The sequence below is a fragment of the Mus caroli genome, unplaced genomic scaffold (assembly GCF_978045245.1).
Source record: "Mus caroli unplaced genomic scaffold, Mus_caroli_1 scaffold_18, whole genome shotgun sequence".
NCBI lineage: Eukaryota > Metazoa > Chordata > Mammalia > Rodentia > Muridae > Mus > Mus caroli.
In genome coordinates this window covers 47810840-47830372 of record NW_028227273.1, presented here as the reverse complement: position 1 = coordinate 47830372, position 19533 = coordinate 47810840, and the positions used below count along the sequence as shown (strand labels likewise).

Sequence of the window (19533 nt, the reverse complement as noted above, 5' to 3'; positions counted from 1 at the left end):
GCCTGAGGGTCAGGGGGATGAATCCCCCAATTGTAACCCACGACAGCTTGGAGAACTAGGGACCTGCAGTGCGGGCAGAGTTGATTTCTGACTGTGGTGGAGACAAACCTGAAAGGCCATTAACAGTTAACTATCTAAACTGCCTAAGATTATGTTCTAGCTGGAGGCTCCCTCGTAAAGAACAGGACCCACCCACCCCGTCTCCCCAAGTTAATCCAAATGGCTCTGTCAAGGGAAGTTTTCTGTTGCAGAGACTTTAGGGATGGAATAAAGCCCACCTAGAGTGACTCTCCCTTGAACTCAACTCCTGGAACCCAGAGTGGAGAGAGAACGGACACCTGCAAGCTGTCCTCTGACCTCCACACAGGCGTGGCACGCCCGCACCAATATCTATAAACAACAATGTTAGAATACAAAACAAAACAACAAACAAAATTGCCCAAACCAAACCAATTCTGTCTCCTACACTCATTGTATGTGTCTTGTCTGGATTCTTTCAATGGAGCCCATGGGCGGGGAGCTGGGGATGGGGCTATGATGGTAGTGTCTCGGAGTTCCCATTCTTCACCTGATGTGCTCAGAATGAGTGACGAGGTTGACAGAGATGCCTTTAGTCTCTGCCCATTTAAGCAAATGTTTGGTGGCTGCGGGAAGGAGCAGCAGGTGAGAACACCCACTCTTGACTTCTACTGATGGCGCAGTATCGGAGAACCCACCCTTACGACTTCAGGACTGACGTCAGAAAGTGTGTACTTACTGTAAGAATACAAGATGCCATGTTTTCTGCCATGAGGATAATGGACTAAACTTCCCTCTCTATCAGCTACACTGGTTCTATGACTCAAGAAACTCGGAAAAAGAAGTTCAAATCCAGTCAGTACTTCAGGGCTTCTTTCTCAGTGTGAGCCACAGCTCATAGCTGTGGTATCCACTCTCTAGTACTTTGGACAGCACTAGCGAGCCATCATCATCCACTGCAGTTTAAAGGGAGCACACAGGCTAGAACTCCAACTTCAGAGACGCACAGTGCCAGGAGTGCTGTCTATATTTTCAAAGCTTGTCAATTACTGTGATCAGCACTTCAAGTTAAGAAGCACACATCCTGTCCCACAGGAAGACTGCTAGCTAAGGGTGTGTGTGTGTGTGTGTGTGGGTGTGTGTGTGTGACAAGTGACATTTACAGGTTCAACCCCTCACAGCAGGCGCTCTGGGTTCTGGATTTGTACTAGCAAGCTCAGGCAGCCTTCTCGGAACATGGGGCTGGAGACTCCAGAAGCAGCAGTCCTGAGCAGTGAGACACCTGTGTGATCCAGAGGAAGGTTTTACACAGCCAGTGTGCAGTTGTTTGAATGGAAATGGCCCCCATAGGCTCAGAAGGAGTGGCAATCTTAGCAGGTGTGGCTGGCTGGAGAAAGTGTGTCACTAGGGAGCAAGTTCTGGGGTTTCAGAAGCTCCAGTCAGACCCAGTGGCTCACTCTCTCTTCCTGGGGCCCGGGGATCCAGATGTAGAACCCTCAGCTTCCTCTCCAGCGCCATGTCTGCCTGCAAGATGCCATGTTTCCTGCCATGAGGATAATGGACTAAACCTCTGAACTGTAAGCCTGCACTAGGAGATGTTTTCCTTTATAAGGTCATGGCGTCTCTTCATAGCAGCAGAACCCCTAATTAAGGCACAGTGTTCAACTAATACTCAGACACAGATGAAATAAATAGGAAAAGAACTGGTCTTGACTGGCTCCGCACTAGGGGATGCTGTGGGAGTCAAGTGATTTCCTCCCAGCTGACAAGGAGCAGGGAAGACCCAGGTGGCCCCACACATATATAGCACATAGAGGAGCTGGCGAGATGGCTCAGTGGGTAAGAGCACCGACTGCTCTTCTTAAGGTCCTGAGTTCTATTCCCAGCAGCCACATAGTGGCTCACAACCATCTGTAATGAGCTCTGATGCCCTCTTCTGGTGTGTCTGAAGACAGCTATAGTGTACTTACATATAACAATAAATAAATCTTTGGGCGAGCAGGGTTGACTGGAGTGAACAGAGTTCCTACAAATTCAATTCCCAACAATCATATGAAGGCTCACAACCATCTGTATCTGTATGGCTACAGTGTACTCACATACATAGAATAAATAAATAAAAATCTTAAAAAGACAAAAAGCAGCGCATAGAGGTAGCTGGGCCCATGCACTGTCCAGCTAGGAACCTTCCTCCAGGAAAGAGGCGGGGTAACCAGAGCACGCACCTGAGATCCAGCCACCGCTTCCCCTGGCTCTAAGCAGCCTCTGGGTCCTGAGCACAGGGGAGCCTGCGAAGTTTAGTATACAAGGCTATCTGGGGTTCCTGGACAGTCACCCTCACCCTTCCAGTGAGTAGCCACTAAACCACAGCCTGCACGTGACAGGTGACTCCTAAATTCACCAGCTGGGACTGTCTCCTCTGCTCAGGAGAGACATCCAGCCCATGGAAGCTCATTATACCATGCCTGATATTTGGACCATCTGGAATTCTTCCTAATGAAACAGCATAAAAAGAAATAAAAGAGGAGGGCTGGTGAGATGGCTCAGTGGGTAAGAGCACCCGACTGCTCTTCCGAAGGTCCGGAGTTCAAATCCCAGCAACCACATGGTGGCTCACAACCATCCGTAACGAGATCTGACTCCCTCTTCTGGAGTGTCTGAAGACAGCTACAGTGTACTTACATATTATCAATAAATAAATCTTTAAAAAAAAAAAAAGAAATAAAAGAGGAAAACAGCTAAGAAACCCAGGATGAAGAGCAACATTTCTAAAAGCAGTTTCCCCACACCAGAAGTTCCCCAAACACAGCTAACATCCTTTCTCTTCTGTATCAAGGATGCAGGGCACTTTTGTTCTTGTCTGACTCCTGCCAGAAGGCGAACACGGCCTTCACACTTCTATGTGCTTCTCACCAGCCACCCACAAACCCCTGACCGAGCTCCTCTAACTCACCTTATCGCTCCTCTCTCGCCATTCAGGTACCGTTTAACTTCACTGTTCTGGCACCAACTTTAAGGCAAACAGAGGAGGGGACGTTAGTTTTATTTTGTGAGACAGCTGGCCCTGCCTCAACCTCCTGCCTCAGCCTCTCCAGTGCTAAGACTCCAGGTGTTTGCCATTCTCCCTCGATTTTCTGACATGCAACAGTTCTCTGACACTAAATACATTCCACTGCCGTGCAGGTGTCACCGACACCATCTTCAGTTGTTCTCATCTGGACGACGCACATTTCCTTATGGTGCTTCTTCCTCCATGGACCACACTGCTGGGTTGGCAGCAGTCTTACCCTGAAGCCAAATCCTTAGCTAGACACTCTTATTCTTTCTCTTAAAAACTTAGGCATTACTTTTGAGGCAGGGTTTCTCTGTGTAGCCCTGGCTGTCCTAGAACTCACTATGTCGAGCAGGCTGGCCTCCAATGCAGACTCCTGCCTCCCGGAGTGCTGGGGTTAAAGAAGTGTGCTGCCTGCCATACTTGGCAAAACATCCTAATTCTTATAACTTGAAAAATGTGTTGAAGTCTATCAAGTTCAACAGTGAAAAATTTTGAAATGGGAAAGACTAAGCTTTATTTTCTAAATCATTCTAAATAATGCAGAAAGACGTCTAACATTACCTTTCAATCAGGGAGTTCATGACGCCACTGTTTTCTTGAAAAAGGTGAATGAGGTTGGTTGGCAGGGAAAGGTAGTTACATAAGTGCTCAAAGTGGCTTGTTCCAGAGACTGCACATAGGGAGGAAAAGAGGCATAAACACTTACGTCCCCACAGACAGAAGAGGGGGCAGACTCTGCCTGCCTGCCTGCCTGCCATCTGTCTGTCTCTGTCTGTCTATCTCTTTTTTTTTTTTTGAGACAGATCTCACTATGTAGCCCAGGCTATCCTGGAATTCACTCTAGACCAGGCTAACCTCAAACTCAGAGATCTGCCTGCCTTTGCCTCCTGAGTGCTTGGGTTAAAGGCGTGTGTCACCACGGCCAGCCTCTTTCTTTTTAAGTAAGACAAAATCAAATATGCTATGTACATGACTTGTAAGAGGCCCCTGGTAGACGACGACTCCATGAGTAGGTTGGTGTCACATGACTCTTAAACCAGTTACAGTCCCTGAGACTCAGCCTGAGCCTCTGCAAATGTGCAAAGCTACAGTTTACATCCTGGGCTGAGTGTGAGCCTGGACAGAGCAGTCAGTCGGAGGTCAGGCGGCTCTTCCCTAGAGATGGACTCACGGTAGTGACCGCCAGCGCTGGTGTCAGTCAAGCAGTCTTTAGGTGATGCTGCACCCTTGCGCTGGCTCCTGTGACTAGTGCCAGCATCAGCAGGGATCAGAGACAGAGCCATGGTCCTACAATACTCTCCTCCATGGGGGTGGTACAAAGAGAACTGACTCCCAAAGCTGTCCTCTGACCTCAAGTGCTCGAGAGCGCACACACCCCCACCCCCACCATAATAACATTGTTGTTGTTGTTTTTTTTAAAAGAAGTTCTTACACTGTTAGTTTTTGCTGTTTTACATCTGAGGGACTGGGGCTGCAGAGATGACTCCATAGCTAAGAGCATTTGTTGCTCTTGCAGAGGACCGGGGTTTAATTCTTGCCACTCATGAGGTGACTCACAAGCATCTCTAACTACAACCCCAGTGCTAGGGGTTCCAACAGGTGCTCACGGTGCACAATATATGCCAGCGAAACATTTACACATATAAATTAAATAAAACTAAAACCAAACAAACAAACAAACAAACAAAAAAAACCATTAAAATCCCGAGGAACCTAGCTTCTGAGTAATACGTAAGGTGACAGAGCAGATACTGAGACCCAGTGCTGTGTGAATGCACACGGAGGTGCTCGCGGTCACACTGCCTGAGATGTGGAGGCACAGCACACACAGGCATGGATGCACATGCACATTCTAAGGGTGTGCTGCCACAGCCACGCCCTAAGCTCTCAGTAGCTCATTAGCGCATCTGTTTACAGCATCCTGTCTGTGCGTGTGGGGTGTGACTGAGGCCTGAGCGTGTCAATCGAGCACAGCCGTTCACATTTCCTTACTCATCTTTAACCTATTTATTGTTGTTATTGTTATTATTTTTCAGGCAGTGCTTTTCTGTGTAGCAATGGCTGTCCTGGAACTTATGATGTAGACTAAGCTGCCCCTCCCTCCCAGCTCTGCGATTACAGGCATACGCCATCACACCCAGACTCATGTCTACTCTAAAGAGCGGGAGCAGATGACCACAAGCATTCACTACACTTGGAAGAAATGGGAAGTTACCTTGAAGGTCTGGAGGGGCCGGGACTCCATTTAAATAGTGGAAAAACAGAGCAGAGCACTTGAGGAAAGGCATGATGGCGGCCCGGACACTCCTCCACAGGTGCCAGCCGGAGGGGGCTTCTTTCAAGGCACTGAGGACAGAAAATGGGATCAGGAAAAACCGTGAGGAAAGCTCACTGCGGTAAGGCATAGTGTGAAGACAGACAACTGACACTTGGAATCACTGACGCTATGGTCAGGAGGCGTGGGTCAAAGGCTGGCAGCAGCCTTAGGCACTAAGGGATGTCAAGAACACAGAGATAGAGCCTCCAATGGTAAATTAGGAATTACAAAAGCAATAGAGCCACATATGTACAAAAATTAGAAAATGAAAATCCAAACCATGGGTGGTGACGCATGACCCCCAGCCTTGGGAGGCAAAGGCAGGCAGAGCTCTGTGAGTTCAAGGCTAGCCAGGGCAGCATGCGGAGGATTCATCTTAAAACAGGAAACCAAAACCCAGCAGTCATTCCAGACTCTTACACTAGCACATCTTGTTCAGGTAGACTGTTTCCAGGCTGATTGTCTTACACAGCTCTAGCAGTCATTCCAGACTCTTACACTAGCACATCTTGTTCAGGTAGACTGTTTCCAGGCTGACTGTCTTACACAGCTCTAGCTACATGAAGTTTAAGACTACCAAGCTACCTACAACACACTACACGCTATAATTTTTAACCTATCCATTGCATTTCAGAATGGGTCACAACTGATATCAAACTATGCCCTACACAAACATCTGGGTCACTTTTAGTTCCTTGCCTGCATAAAGAACACCAGTATGTGTCTGTGAACCCCTGTGAGCGGCTCTGGATTTTGGATGAGTACATTAGTACAGATTCTCAGATGGGTGACTCTGTCTAAGAATGTGTGTGTGCATGCATGGCATGCCCAAACATGTGTGTGCACTCAGAGGCGGGAAGAGGATGTGAGTGTCTGCCTTCATCACTCTGCACTTATCCTTTGGGGAACAGTCTCTTACTGAGCCTGGAGGTATGCTGGAAGCCAGCAGTGCCCTGCGATCCTCCTGCCTCCCCCCCTGCCCCCCCCTCCCCCCGCGCCCCAGGGCGGTTTACATTAGTTCCAGGATTCAAACTTCAAACTGAGGCTACCATGTTGGTGCACCAAGCACTCTCCTCCACGGGGGTCCATGTCTCCAGCCCAGAATAGTCCTAGCTCCTTGCTACACATTTTCCAGATCTAAGCAGGACTCCTACTCCAAGGCACAGTGACACCAAAGTGCTGCTCCAAGAATCGAATGTTATCTGTCACTCTTGGATAACATCTTAGAAATATACCATGCTAATTTGATTTGCACTTGGAAATTGCTGATAAAATAACGTAAGTTCTAGGACAGCAACTTCAGAGTGCATCTGACCACCAGCTGGCATCTGATGAACAGATGAAGGCCTCATGGCCAGGCAAGTGTGGGCGGCTGCGGACACTGCCACCTTCCTCTCAGGAACGTCAGCTTTATCAGATGTATGGAGAGTCGCTCCCATAGCTTTTTTTGTTTTTTGTTTTTTTGGTTTTTTTTGACAGGGTTTCTCTGTGTAGCCCTGGTTGTCCTGGAACTCACTTTGTAGAGCAGGCTGGCCTCGAACTCAGAAATCCACCTGCCTCTGCCTCCTGAGTGCTGGGATTAAAGGCGTGCGCCACCACGCCGGGTTCCCATAGGTTCTTCTTACACATCCATGCACAGCAATTTCCCCTCATCAACAAATCAACCCTTTCTCCTGCTGACCCCTACTGAGCCCTACTGGCACATGGGTGTGCCAACCATGGAAGATTAGGGGCTCACCTTCCAGTATACTGGTGAAGTGTTTTGTGCAAAGAGAGAATGGCCAGTTCTTCTTCCCCAGTGGGATTCTCTTGATCCATGCCATTCTCTTCTGAAAGACAAGGAAACACTAGTAGTCTCCATTCCTATTGTGTGGCTGAAAGGGCTGATAAGCACACCAGCCAAGCACCCAAACATACCCACACACTCACATATATGGAAATATGCCTATAAATACATAGGATTTTCATTTTCAACTGTGCACATAGTATGGATCCCCATCTGACCGGTGAACCAGCCATTCATTATACAGTGGGTAGTACCAGCTAACACGCTGTCTTGCAGCTACCACACAGTGGGGACTATCAGCTAACCAACACACTGCCTTGCAATGTTTGAATAACAGGATGCTTGAATTAAACAGCTTAAGAATGAGCTGTCCGGGGTACTACTGAAATGTGTGAGTTCAAATAGAACTGGTATTCTGAAACACAGCATTCAGCTGAGCTTAACTTACTCTGTGTACGGGCTAAATCGAAGAAAGCAAAACTGTTCAAACTGCAGGGGATTTTCAAAGGGGAAAGAAATGTAAAACGTTCTACAGAAGACAAACGGAGGGAGTATCCTGACTGTGACACGGTACCTGTACATGAGGTAAGAAGGATCTGTACGATGTGTGCCATGGTAACCAGGTGGAAGATGTGCAGGTCCCCAGTGGCCAGGCTGCTTGCTGAAAAATCCTGACACTGCAGAGCCGGGAAAGCGAGCACCAGGCCCACCTAGACAGCAAACACAGCATCAGCACCAGCATGGGCCGCTCTTCCCAGCTACACTCCTGCGCACTCCTGGGATCTCTTCCCAGCTTAGCCCTCATTTAAACTTAAAAGGGGAGGGTTTAAAAATCCACTAGGACTGGATCAGTGACCTTAGTGGAGCTCAAGGGGCTTGGAGGGTCAGTCACTAACTAGACTCTCATTTATCCAGTGGATCCCTATGGATCCAGTGGATCCATATGAGCAGATTCCTGTTATAAGGAACAGTGTGTGAAAACTTTTCATTTTCTTCCCACTTATTTTCTTGTATATGCACTCAAGAGGTCAGAGGACATGACCTCCATGTTTGAGCTGTGGTTCACATGGTCAAATTTTTTTAAAAAAGAAAAACATACAAGGTAGTATTACTTAGCCATTAAGAATGAAGTGAGGTCACGTATAGGAAAAAGGATGGAATCAGATACTATATTAAATTAAAAATGCCAGACCAGAAGGACATATATAGGATATGTTATTCTCATCTGTGATAAGTAGGTTGAAAAAAAAAAAAAGAAAGTAAAAAGGAAGAGAAGGAGCCCCGGAAGCAGGGGGGATGAGACAGAGTAGGGAGATGGGAGGTGATGTGATGTTGTGAGTGTGTGTACCTATGGAAAATTCACAGGGGAAGCTACAATTCTGTATAATGGACATATCTTAATTTAAAAAAGCATAAAAAAGGGAGAAGAGAAGAGGCAGTCTGCCCCTAAGTATTACAACCACAGGGCCAGATCTGTTCAGATTCCTAAAATGCACAAAACCTCTAAATGGACTGTGCACTAATGTCAGCATCACTTATGAGGCCACTGCTATTTTTACCTGAGTGAGTTAAGAGCAGACAGTTGTATTACAAATCTCAGCCACACAGCTAAGTAGGAGAGGAAGGAGCCCCAGACCTAACTAGACAAGTGTGCGGCAATCCACTGCTCGGCAGTGCCTCCCATTTGCCCTTCTGTCTGCTGACTCATCAAGTCCCAGGCAGTGTTTGGAGTGCCAGGAAGAGGATGCAAAGCAAACTGTAAACACCCACCAGCAAATGAAACATGTCGATGTCTAGTATGCATGGGAGGTCTTCATAGCTGTCATTAGGCACCAAGGCTAGAGATGGAAGAAGACACATTAGCACACTGCAGACACAGCATCAGTCTCAGAAGCATGCAGTAGGGACATGTCTGAATCTGCATGTCAGAGCAGCAGTAGCAGACAGTACTAGCAAATACTGCATTTGTAACAGAGACATTAGACTCCTACAAACAAGATTCCCAGAGACCATAAGCTGCAGACAGAGATGGTGGTAGACACGGAGCACTCACATGCAAAGAGTTTACAGAAGTGTCCTTGTACCACAGGAAGTAACGCCACTGTCCAATGTGCTGCTGCAAACCGTGTTAACGACCTGAGACAGTCGTCCTGAAATAAAGACGGCTTTACAGTTAGCAGAGAAATGAGCAGATCCTGTCTAAAAATACACCTCGGAACAAACAGACACCAGGTAACCCCAGACCTCACACAACATTTTTGGCATCTTTACAGCAAGTGAGTTTTACTAAGAGGAGCGAGTGTTCTTACCAGTCTACAAGGCAGAGGTCCAAAAACAGGCTTCTCCTCATCACTCAAAATTCTTTCTAGAGATTCAAGATGGTTGAGAGGGTAAGCTGAATGCCATATATATTTTTAAAGTTATTTATTCTTTGCACATTTTTAAGAAGTTCAATCATTTCTGAGGAGAATGTGATTTTGTCATTTCTTATTATCATTCCCCAACCCCCGTTTATTTTTTTTTTTAAGACAGTTTCTCTGTGTAGCCCTGGCTGTCCTGGAACTCACTCTGTAGACCAGGCTGGCCTCGAACTCGGATCCGGCTGCCTCTGCCTTCCAAGTGCTGGCATTAAAGGTGTGCAACATGACTCCCAGCTAGAGTTTAGCAACTTTAAGCCATTTCACAAGAATTCACTTTGGATGAAAGAAACAAAAAAGGGCTAAAGGGCTCAGGAGAAAGGAGCACCCGCTGCTCTCGCAGAAGACCTGGGTTTGGTTCCCAGAACCCACTTAGTAGCTCCTAACTGGCTGCAACTCTAGTCTCAGGGGGTCTGATGCCCAATTCTAGTCTCTGTAGGCATCAGGCTCACTTGTGGTGCACAGACATACATGTAGGCAAACATTCCTACACAGAAAGTTAAGAAAAAAACCCAACCGAGTCCCTAGTAAGAAAGTGCTATAACCACAGCTCTGCTTGTTCCTGTGACTGTACTTACTCAGACGCCGTAAGACAAACTAGCATTTTGCCCGCATACAATTATTTCTTGATTTCTTTTTATTACTTCTTGTTTGTTTTTGTTTTTTGTTTTTTTTTCGAGACAGGGTTTCTCTGTATAGCCCTTGCTGTCCTGGAACTCATTTGTAGACCAGGCTGGCCTCGAACTCAGAAATCCGCCTGCCTCTGCCTCCCGAGTGCTGGGATCAAAGGTGTGCGCCACCACGCCCGGCTTTTTATTACTTCTTTATACTGCTATTCATACTAAATATTCATTTAAAGAATATGAGTGTCTGTCTCCGTGTCTGTCTGTGCAGCACACATGAGCCTGGTCCTCAAGGCAGAGTCTCTCTTAGAAGTTCTGGCTGGCAGAGTCTGCAGACCAGGCTGGCTTCAGGGGGTTCTGCCTCTGCCTGGGGTTAAGGAGAGCTGCCAAGCACCTGGTGACTGGGAGACACAGCGGTGAGAGTCTTACCTATGCTCTGGATGGTGTATGCACAGGTCCCCCAGCACAGGATGGGCACACGGGGGTCACCTTCATTAGGATGAACCTTCAGTCCCACCTTGTAAGTAGCCGTTCCAAATGTCGTTAACATTTCTTTTATGCTATCAGAATATGGGTTCCTGTGGAAACATGCATAGGATTAGCTCACAGGTGCACACATGGGTACCACAGCTTCATCTCTAAGTCACTCTGTCCTGTGCTGCACACAAACCATGTAACATATGCAGAGATAGCTGTGTGGCCCTGGGCCTGACTGAGGGGGATCTGCCCTGTGCGTGAGCAGAGCCTCAGGGCTGAAGGCAGGATAAGCACATGTATCTACTGCCTGAACCATGCAATGTCTGGGTCGCTTGCTTGCTCTTAGCAATGTCCCCCACCTCCACAAAGACTGGTGTTCCCAGAACAGTACATCAGAGGACATGACTACACACTTACATTTGGGAGCCCTTGATCAAGGACTGGTGGTGGCTGCTGACCTTGCTGTGAGACTCAGCGGGTCCCCACTGAGCACCTATGTCTTTTTTTTTTTTTTTTTTTTTTGGTTTTTCGAGACAGGGTTTCTCTGTATAGCCCTGGCTGCCCTGGAACTCACTTTGTAGACCAGGCTGGCCTCAAACTCAGAAATCCACCTGCCTCTGCCTCCCGAGTGCTGGGATTAAAGGCGTGCACCACCACGCCCCGGCTGAGCGCCTGTGTCTTATTGTAATTAGAACCCAAGGAGCAGACACACTGAAGGAAATGTCACAACATTCGATTAAGTTAGCAAGCAGGAACAAACATGGGACTAGAGTAGGAGAGCAAGGCATTGGGTTCAATCCCTCATGTGGGTGGTGGGCAGAGGGAGCCATGCTGGAAGACTGTGAGGACAAGGAGAAGAGCAGCCTGGGAAGGCCAGTGTGAGCAGACAGGGGACCACTTCAGAGAACCATGCCCCGAGGGAGAACCCAGCAGGACTCCACACACAGACTGGGCAGGAGAGACACCAAGGGTTTCAAAAATCTGCCAATCAACTAAAAGGAAGGGACATCAGAAGGATATTTCACACACTCCAGACAGGAAAAGATGGTAAGGAAGGAGTGAGAATGGTGTTTTTTTCTTAACAGATACGTGAGAATGAGGGAACATTCTCCATGGTGGGGTAAGGCCACTCCTAAGGGAGGCACCTCTGTGAGATGGAGCCAGTGCCACATCATGAGTCCCCATCTCAAAAACAACAGAACAAACAAATGCACACAGCCAAGGACAACTGACAGGACCGCTGAGCCTTGTCCTGACTGGTATGAGACTGAGCTTTGAGCTGTGTGTGTGTGTGTGTGTGTGTGCACGCGCGAGCGCGCGGCAGGGCCTCCAGGACAGAGGACAGCTGACTGGTCTGAGCGCAGGAAGAGCAAGCGCCAGGCATGGACCAGAACCACTGCACAACCAGGAACAAACACACTCTACAGAAAACCAGTTTGGGGATTTAATCCCAAACTGGAAAAAGATGATCTTATGCAACAATAAGACATTACTGTCTTCAAAACACGAAACTGGTCCAGCGTGGTGCCGCTCGCCTTTAATCCCAGCACTTGGGAGGCAGAGGCAGGTGGATTTCTGAGTTCAAGGCCAGCCTGGTCTACAGAGTGAGTTCCAGGACAGCCAGGGCTACACAGAGAAACCCTGTCTCAAAAAAACCAAACCAAACAACCAAACAACCCCCCCCAAACCCCAAAACAAGAAACTGTACCCAGCTCAGTGTTAGGGCACTTGCATGCATCAGGCCTAGTTCAATGCCCAGTAGAAGTCAGCAAAAATGGCAAAGGAAGCTGGGGAGGGAAGGCATGCAGGTACTCGTAGGGACAAATGACAGACTGGCGAGCACAGCAGGCAGAGGCCAGACGCCCTGCTCGCTGGGTCACTCAGGACAGACACAACAGGCAGAGCACATAGGGCATTATGTCATGTCACCAGACCTGGGAAATACCTTGCGTTACAGATGAGGGAACTCAGAGAATGAGCAGCGGTGCCATGTTCTGGACCCCAACTGTCTACTGTAGCTTATTGGCTTAGGGACAACAAGACGGTTTGGACTTGGGTGACTAAAAGCTTGGTGGGTCTCTAAGAGAAAGGTGGAAGTCAGAAGGAAGCCTGAGACCTGATGGGCAAGCCCAATGGCCAGGGTTAGACGTCGTGCTGATGTGTAAGGGAGTTGGGGACACTGTGGCAGTATACACGGGAGGGCAGCAGGCGCTGGTCAGAGCAAACCTCTACACCAGAGGGAGCACTTTAACCCTTTAACACAGTTCCTCATGTGGTAACCCCAATCAGTGATTTCACTGCTAATTCTCCACCGTAATTCTGCTGTTATGAGCTGTAATGTAAACATCTGATGGACAGGATATTGATACGAGACCCCACGAAGGGCTATCCTACCCCACAGGGGTCTCGACCCACAGGTGGACAACTACCACGCTCCATGCTCTTTCTTACATTTTGGCTAGTCTACTACAGCCACTGTCACGCAGTGTTTAAACTTCAGGTACCATTTCGCCCTCAGTCCTGTCAGGCCACGCTACACCAACGACTCACCTAGCTTCATTTCCAATGGGCCAGATTGAAAGGGAAGAATATCTTATACTCACCTAGGATAAAAATCAGGCCTGAAGCCTTCTGGGATCGGTATTATATTCATGGCTTCTGTGTCCTCTGAAGAAGGCGTGTCTGCAGAAATAGGCATTTTATATAATTTTTTAGCAGAATATAATCAGCACAATGTTTGTGTACTTTAGCCACATGATCAAACAAACAAACAAACAAACAAACACACACAAAAACCTGAAAAACACTCCTATTACTCCTAACTGCCAAAATACCACAGGAAGTGTAGTGAGCGTTACTGTGGCTGACCACACCCGGTATGGTAGACAACTCTAACCTCACAGCACAGCCCCTGGGTACAGTAAAGCTGGGAGGCTGCCCTTTGCACGTGTGAGGACTAATGACGCCTCTGCCCACACATCCCCAGGCCGAGTGGAGAGCAGGGGCTAGGGAACACTTTCTCTCTGTAGCCATGGCTGTCCTGGAACTCACTCCGTAGACCAGGCTGGCCTCGAACTTGATCCACCTGCTTCCGCCTCCACGTGCTGGGGTCAGAGGTGTGTGCCACTAGCCCTCCTCAGAAAGAGATTTTATTATTTATTTATATACTTTATTTTTTAATTTATTTAGTTTTGAGACAGGGTCTCACCACATCACTCTGCCTGGCCTTAAACTGACAGAGACCTGCCCTGCTTCTGCCTCCCCAGTGCTGGGATTGAAGGCTGTGCCAAGATGCTCAGACTATTTATATTTTTAAGAAGATCTGTTTATTTTTATTTAATATGTGAGTGTTTTCCCTACATGTAAGTCTGTGCACCATGTGTGTGTGGCCCACTCCAAGCATCAGATCCCCTGGAGCTGGAACTACAAACAGCTGCCATGCAGTGCCAGGAAATGAACATGGATATGTGACGAAAGCAACCAGTGCTCTCTACTGCTGAGGCACTGCTCCAGCCCATAGTATGTGTTGGTTTTCTCTTTTTTAAAGATTTTGCTTTTATTTCTGTATGTGTTTTTGAGTGTATTCACATGCGCATGTAGGGGCCAGAGGCCAGAAGAGGGTGTTATAGGTGGTTGTGAACCTGTGCTGTGGGTGCTGGGAACTGAACTTGGGTTTTCTACAGAGCATTGAGTGCTCTGAATCACTGACCCATCTCTCTAGACTCTCACTTCTATGTGAGTGCACTGTCTCCATCCTCAGACACTCCAGAAGAGGGTAACATCCCATTACAGATGGCTGTGAGCCACCACGTGGTTGCTGGTCACTGAACTCAGGACCTCTGGAAGAGCAGCCAGTGCTCTCACCTGCTGAACTGTCTCTCTAGCCTAGACCCTCACTTTCAAATACTTTAAAACAATTTTATTTGGAGACATCCCTATCAATCAATTTATACGGTAGAGGAAAAAGACAAGTTCCCAGGGTGGGGGAGATGGCACGGGGTGAAGCACTTGCTGCTAAGGCTCCTGGCCTGAGCTGGATCCCTGGGACCCACAGGGAGGGGGAGATCCAACTCCCCATTTCTTCTGACCTCGAGATGTGCACCACGGAATGCGCGTGGGCACATATGAACACACACACACACACACACACACATAGATCCATGTAAAGAGACAAACAGAAGCAGGCGGCCAGCACTTACCAGCAGCACTGTGCTTTCTCCTCAGCATCTGGACCACCTTTATCTGCTGCGTTACTGCTCTCGTCCACTGTGCCAGATCTGGTTGGTCTGAAAAATTTAACCTCCTGAAAGAGGTCACAGACAACACTCAGTTCTTTATTGATTAGATTAAGACACAAAAGCTTTCTTAAATAACGTATGTGTTTTAGACATCTAAAATAACTGAGAATCCAGGCTGGGGTGGAGAGATGATGCTCAGAGGATAAGGCCCTGGCTGCTCTTACACAGGACCCAGGTTTAGCTCTCAGCACCCACGTGGTGGCTCATGGCCATCTGTCACTCCAGTTCTTGTGGCTCCATGGGTGGTATCAAGCACATGTGTGACACATAGACACCCATGCAGTCAAGACACCCACACACAGAAAACAAAACACAAAACAAAAATTAGGGTAGGGAAAATTTGTTGTATCAAAAACAAACAAAATCTGTGTCTAGTGAGACGGCCGAGGTGACAAGCCCAGTTCAGTCCCTAGAGGCCACATGGTGGCAGGCAGAGAGCATCGTCCTCTCTCATGATGGACTGAGGGTGCTTACATGACTGAGATTGTCAGTTCAATGCCGGCACCGAAGCTGAAAATGTAGTCTTGGTACTGGCCAGTAGAGACGGAGCTGTAATTTGATCAATGATGGCAGCACTATTGAAAGGTTCACTTATTTTTAGTACTAGAACATGGCAGAATTTCTTCAATCCCACAATCACCACAGACATCACTCACCACATACTTATGTGACAAACCGAGCAAAGCCCTTACTTACTATAAGATGCGCAAAGTGGCTCATCTAATTGTCCAAGTACTACTATGATGAACAACTGTGCCCACTTTACACATGGACACTGAGCTATGCAGCCTGACTTACAGGCTATGAGGGGCAGAGCTGACACTATCACAGTTACTTCAGGTTCCACAGACTGCTCTCCTATAGCGTTCTTCAGCGATGGCTATGCTATCAGTAACCATGGGAAAGAAACCAAAAACTAAGCCACCAAAGTCACAGGTAAAATTCAACAAATACAACATCTCCTCATGGGCAGTTAATACTTCTTAGTTCAAATACAGCGGTAAGTTAGCACCACGATGCTCCTGTGACTAAAAAGAGTAAGTGGGAACCTAACAACAGTGTAAAATGTTTTATGGCACCAGAGACAGAGCCAATCGTGGAGTTCCTAAAACAAAATAGAAAAGCTGGCCTCTGTCTTGAACTGAGTCCAAAGAATTGCGCAGAAACAGGTAATTCACACTCATAAAACGTATTTAAAAACCTACATATTTGTTTTTTAAAGTCTTACTTCAGTTTTTTATGTGTATCATCAGTGTTTTGCCTGTGTGTATGTATATGAACCATATGTGAGTAGTGCCTATGGAGTCCAGGAGAGGCATCAGATCCCCTGGAACTAGAATTACAGACAGTTGTGAGTCACCATGTAGGTGCTGGAAACTGCACATGGGTCCTCTGGAAGAGCAGCAGGGTTCTAAACGGCTAGGCCATCTCTCTTGCCCTTTTACATGTTTAATTTTCTTTACTATGCATGTGTATGCTGTTTGTGCCCACAGGAAACATATGGAGGTGAAAAGACTTTATTTTTGACAGAGTCTCACTGTGCAGCTGGGACTGGAACTCACAGAGATCCATCTGCCCCTCAAATGCTGGGGCTACGGTGTGCGCCACCATACCCAGCAGTAGACTACGTGTCTTTGAAAAGCATGGGGAGTATCTTTAAAATAGGATCTCTAGGAAAAACGGAGATACTGGATTTTTATGAACAAACAACTTTTACATCATCTGCAGTACTGACAGGTGAGCAAAAAACTTTACATTTTGGCTTGTTCATTTCTCAAGGTCACAACCACAGCCCACAGGTCTGGTAGAAGAAATGTCCGAGTAAGTCATCGGCAAGGTCGCCTGCCGCTGCGGCGCTGACCCTGCACCTTGCTCCCCAGCTGGATCCTTTCCTCACCCACAGAGCCAGTCCTGCACCAGGGTGCTGGGCAGAGCCTACCTGCTGAGGATGCTCCTGGGAGGAAGCAGCAGGGGGATCACGGTGTTGCTCAGGCACTCACAGAGCGGGCAGAGGAACTCGCCATTCTCTACGTCGTAGCTAGTGTGCAAGCGCAGCCGCTGCTGCCTTCGCTGCTCCTTAGCTTGAACGGAATCAAAATACCTTTACAATTAGAGAACAGGAGCGTCAAAATCCGGGGTGTTCATGTTAGCAGGAGGTCAAGTGTCAACATTCTAAGGCATTTTTCTCACAACAATGAAAAACATGAATCCTGAACTGAGCTGGCTTAAACACAGGCAGTATAACTAATCCTCACAGTGGATTTGGAGTCCTAACACAGACACACTATAAACAATAAAAACGACAAAACCTGACTGATCTAAAGGCCTTTCACAAGTGGGAAGAGACACTTGTTGGTGCTCTCACTGGCTCTCGTTTCCTGTTATTCTTTTACAGTCATTACAAAGCAAGTACTTATTCATTAAGCAAATGCTTAGGAAATTTGCCAGGATCTTTAGTTCTTTTTATCTCCACCCCCAGAACAAATTTTCCTTTGCTTTAAAAGTTAATCCCGAGCCTTCAGATGGTGTTCCCTGAGTAAAATAAGAATATAAATTACCTTTGCCAACAATGGGCATGCATAACGTGCCCACAGCTGCCAGTGTGTGTTCCACAAGACAGATCGGGGTGCATGAATAATGGATCATATTTTTCTGCATTATAAAACAAACAAAAAACAAAACTCCAAGTATTTAACTTTCCTATGATCAATGTGCATCCCTGGATTTGTGAAGACTTACGTAAAGAAATGCTAATTTATTCCAACTTTCGATGGCACTAATTTATGCAAGACTCTCAGACCATAAAAAGTGGAACTCAAGTAGTCCTGAACTGCAATGTGAGGCTGAAGGTGCTCTAAGTAACAGGCCCTCCGTAACCATGAGCTCTGCATCTGTGGGGTCACAGAAGGTGGACCAAAACGTCCAGGCCAGGGGAACCCTCCACAGATGCTGACACGGCTGCCTGGTTTATGTCCTTGTCATTCTCTCATTAAACAGCACTGAACTGTGACCTAGAAATCAAGTGCCTAGGAAGATGAACCAAGGTCACATGCAAATCCTATGCATGGAGCGGGGCTCTCCCCTATCTCAGTACTACAACGGAACCCAGACCCTCCCTCGCAGTGAGCAGCACTACAGCAACTTGTACAGGGACTTGAGCATTTACTCTGGAGTATAAAGGACCATGAGCTATCAGAATGAAGCTTTGGCTGCTGACAGAATCTAACTCCCCATCATGCCTCATGCCCTGAGCTCAGAGCAGAAATGCTAAGGGCTATGCCAAGACCCAGCCTCACACTCTAGCCCTGGCTGGCTTTGAACTCTCAGCAATCCTCTGGCCTCTGGGCAGGGATCACAGGTTTGGGTCATTAGGCCTGGCATGGAGGCTGCTTGTATGCTGTCAGGGCAGCTGGGTTCTGATCTGATAATGCAGCAGACCTTACCTGGGTCCGAGATGGTTTTCGTCCTGTCTTTTGACAGAACCGTTGACCTCTGAACAAACGCTGCTAAGACCATCGCCCTGCTTCCCACAGTCACCTCCTGCTCCTCTTGACATAATATACAGGTGACAAACTGTCTCGGTTCAGGGACCTGTGTCTGTGCTGGGCCCAACGCTGTAAGAGCTGCATCTGAAACGGGAGGGCTGCAATACAAAGGTTATGACTGTAATACTGAATGAGCCTAAGAAGTTTCTCTATAATCGTTAAATGACAGACTCCAGATAGGTACACACAACACGTGGTCTTGATGACAGGACGTGGCAGGGTTCTCTCATGTGCTTAAAGCCATCTCCACTCACAGCAACCTGCCTGTAACACACACCAGCCCAGAGTGCTCATTCTTTCATGTCAAAGGTACGTTGTAGAAAATAACACTTTAAGTAGACACATGAATTACTCAGAGGCAGAGATCTCTTTGTGTATGTGTGCACATGTGTGTGGAGCCATGGCTCAGCCCAGGGTCACAGGACCTCCCGCTGGCCTGAAGCTTGCTTGTGAGGCCAGGCTGCCTGGCCACTGCCCCAGCCGCCTGCCTCCCCAGCACTGAGATTACAAGCATGTGCCAGCATGCAGAATTCACTGCCTGTCCGGCGCTATTTCCCTGGCCTAGGAGTGAACTCCACAAACTGGAGGCCACAAAATTACCCACCACCTTTACTCAATTAAAAGCATATAGAGAACCAACGGTCAGGAGTCTTAAAAGCCGTTGCTCGGGTTACCTGCTGTCAAGAGTGGCAGAGGCAGAGGTGTCCAGCTCTAGGGTCTGCTGGAAGAGCTCTTTGTTTTCATCAATGAAGTGCCGCTGCATCTCAGACATCTGGGCCATGATCTTCTCCCGGCGCAGTCTGGCGATCTCGGCTTTCCTTTTCCTCTCTGCTTTGTCTTTGTCTCTTGAGCTCTGGAATGATGCTCCATTTAGCTAGATTCTGCACACAGAGGCTGTACCCAGTCTTTGCCCCTAAGCATAGCATCTGTACTGTAGGTACTAAGAGCTATCTATCTATCTTTTGGAATTTAATGTTTGTGAATATTAACTACCGAT

The 19533-nt window shown here is 47.6% G+C and overlaps 1 protein-coding gene across 2 annotated transcripts in view; it reads right to left on the bottom strand.

Annotated features, from left to right (window-relative positions):
* Ubr2 (ubiquitin protein ligase E3 component n-recognin 2) overlaps positions 1-19533 on the bottom strand; it is an 81183-nt gene that overhangs the window by 5474 nt on the left and 56176 nt on the right. For both annotated transcript variants that reach the window (XM_021185715.3, XM_021185716.3), the window contains exons 29-43: positions 19211-19389; positions 18435-18634; positions 17550-17643; positions 16931-17092; positions 14893-14996; positions 13297-13375; positions 10646-10794; positions 9486-9541; positions 9230-9326; positions 8947-9014; positions 7751-7886; positions 7129-7219; positions 5289-5419; positions 3635-3743; positions 2972-3028 (exon numbers count right to left, since the gene is read on the bottom strand). In XM_021185715.3, the coding sequence (XP_021041374.1) occupies positions 2972-3028; positions 3635-3743; positions 5289-5419; positions 7129-7219; positions 7751-7886; positions 8947-9014; positions 9230-9326; positions 9486-9541; positions 10646-10794; positions 13297-13375; positions 14893-14996; positions 16931-17092; positions 17550-17643; positions 18435-18634; positions 19211-19389 (1712 nt within the window). The remainder of the gene's footprint in view (positions 1-2971; positions 3029-3634; positions 3744-5288; positions 5420-7128; positions 7220-7750; positions 7887-8946; positions 9015-9229; positions 9327-9485; positions 9542-10645; positions 10795-13296; positions 13376-14892; positions 14997-16930; positions 17093-17549; positions 17644-18434; positions 18635-19210; positions 19390-19533) is intronic.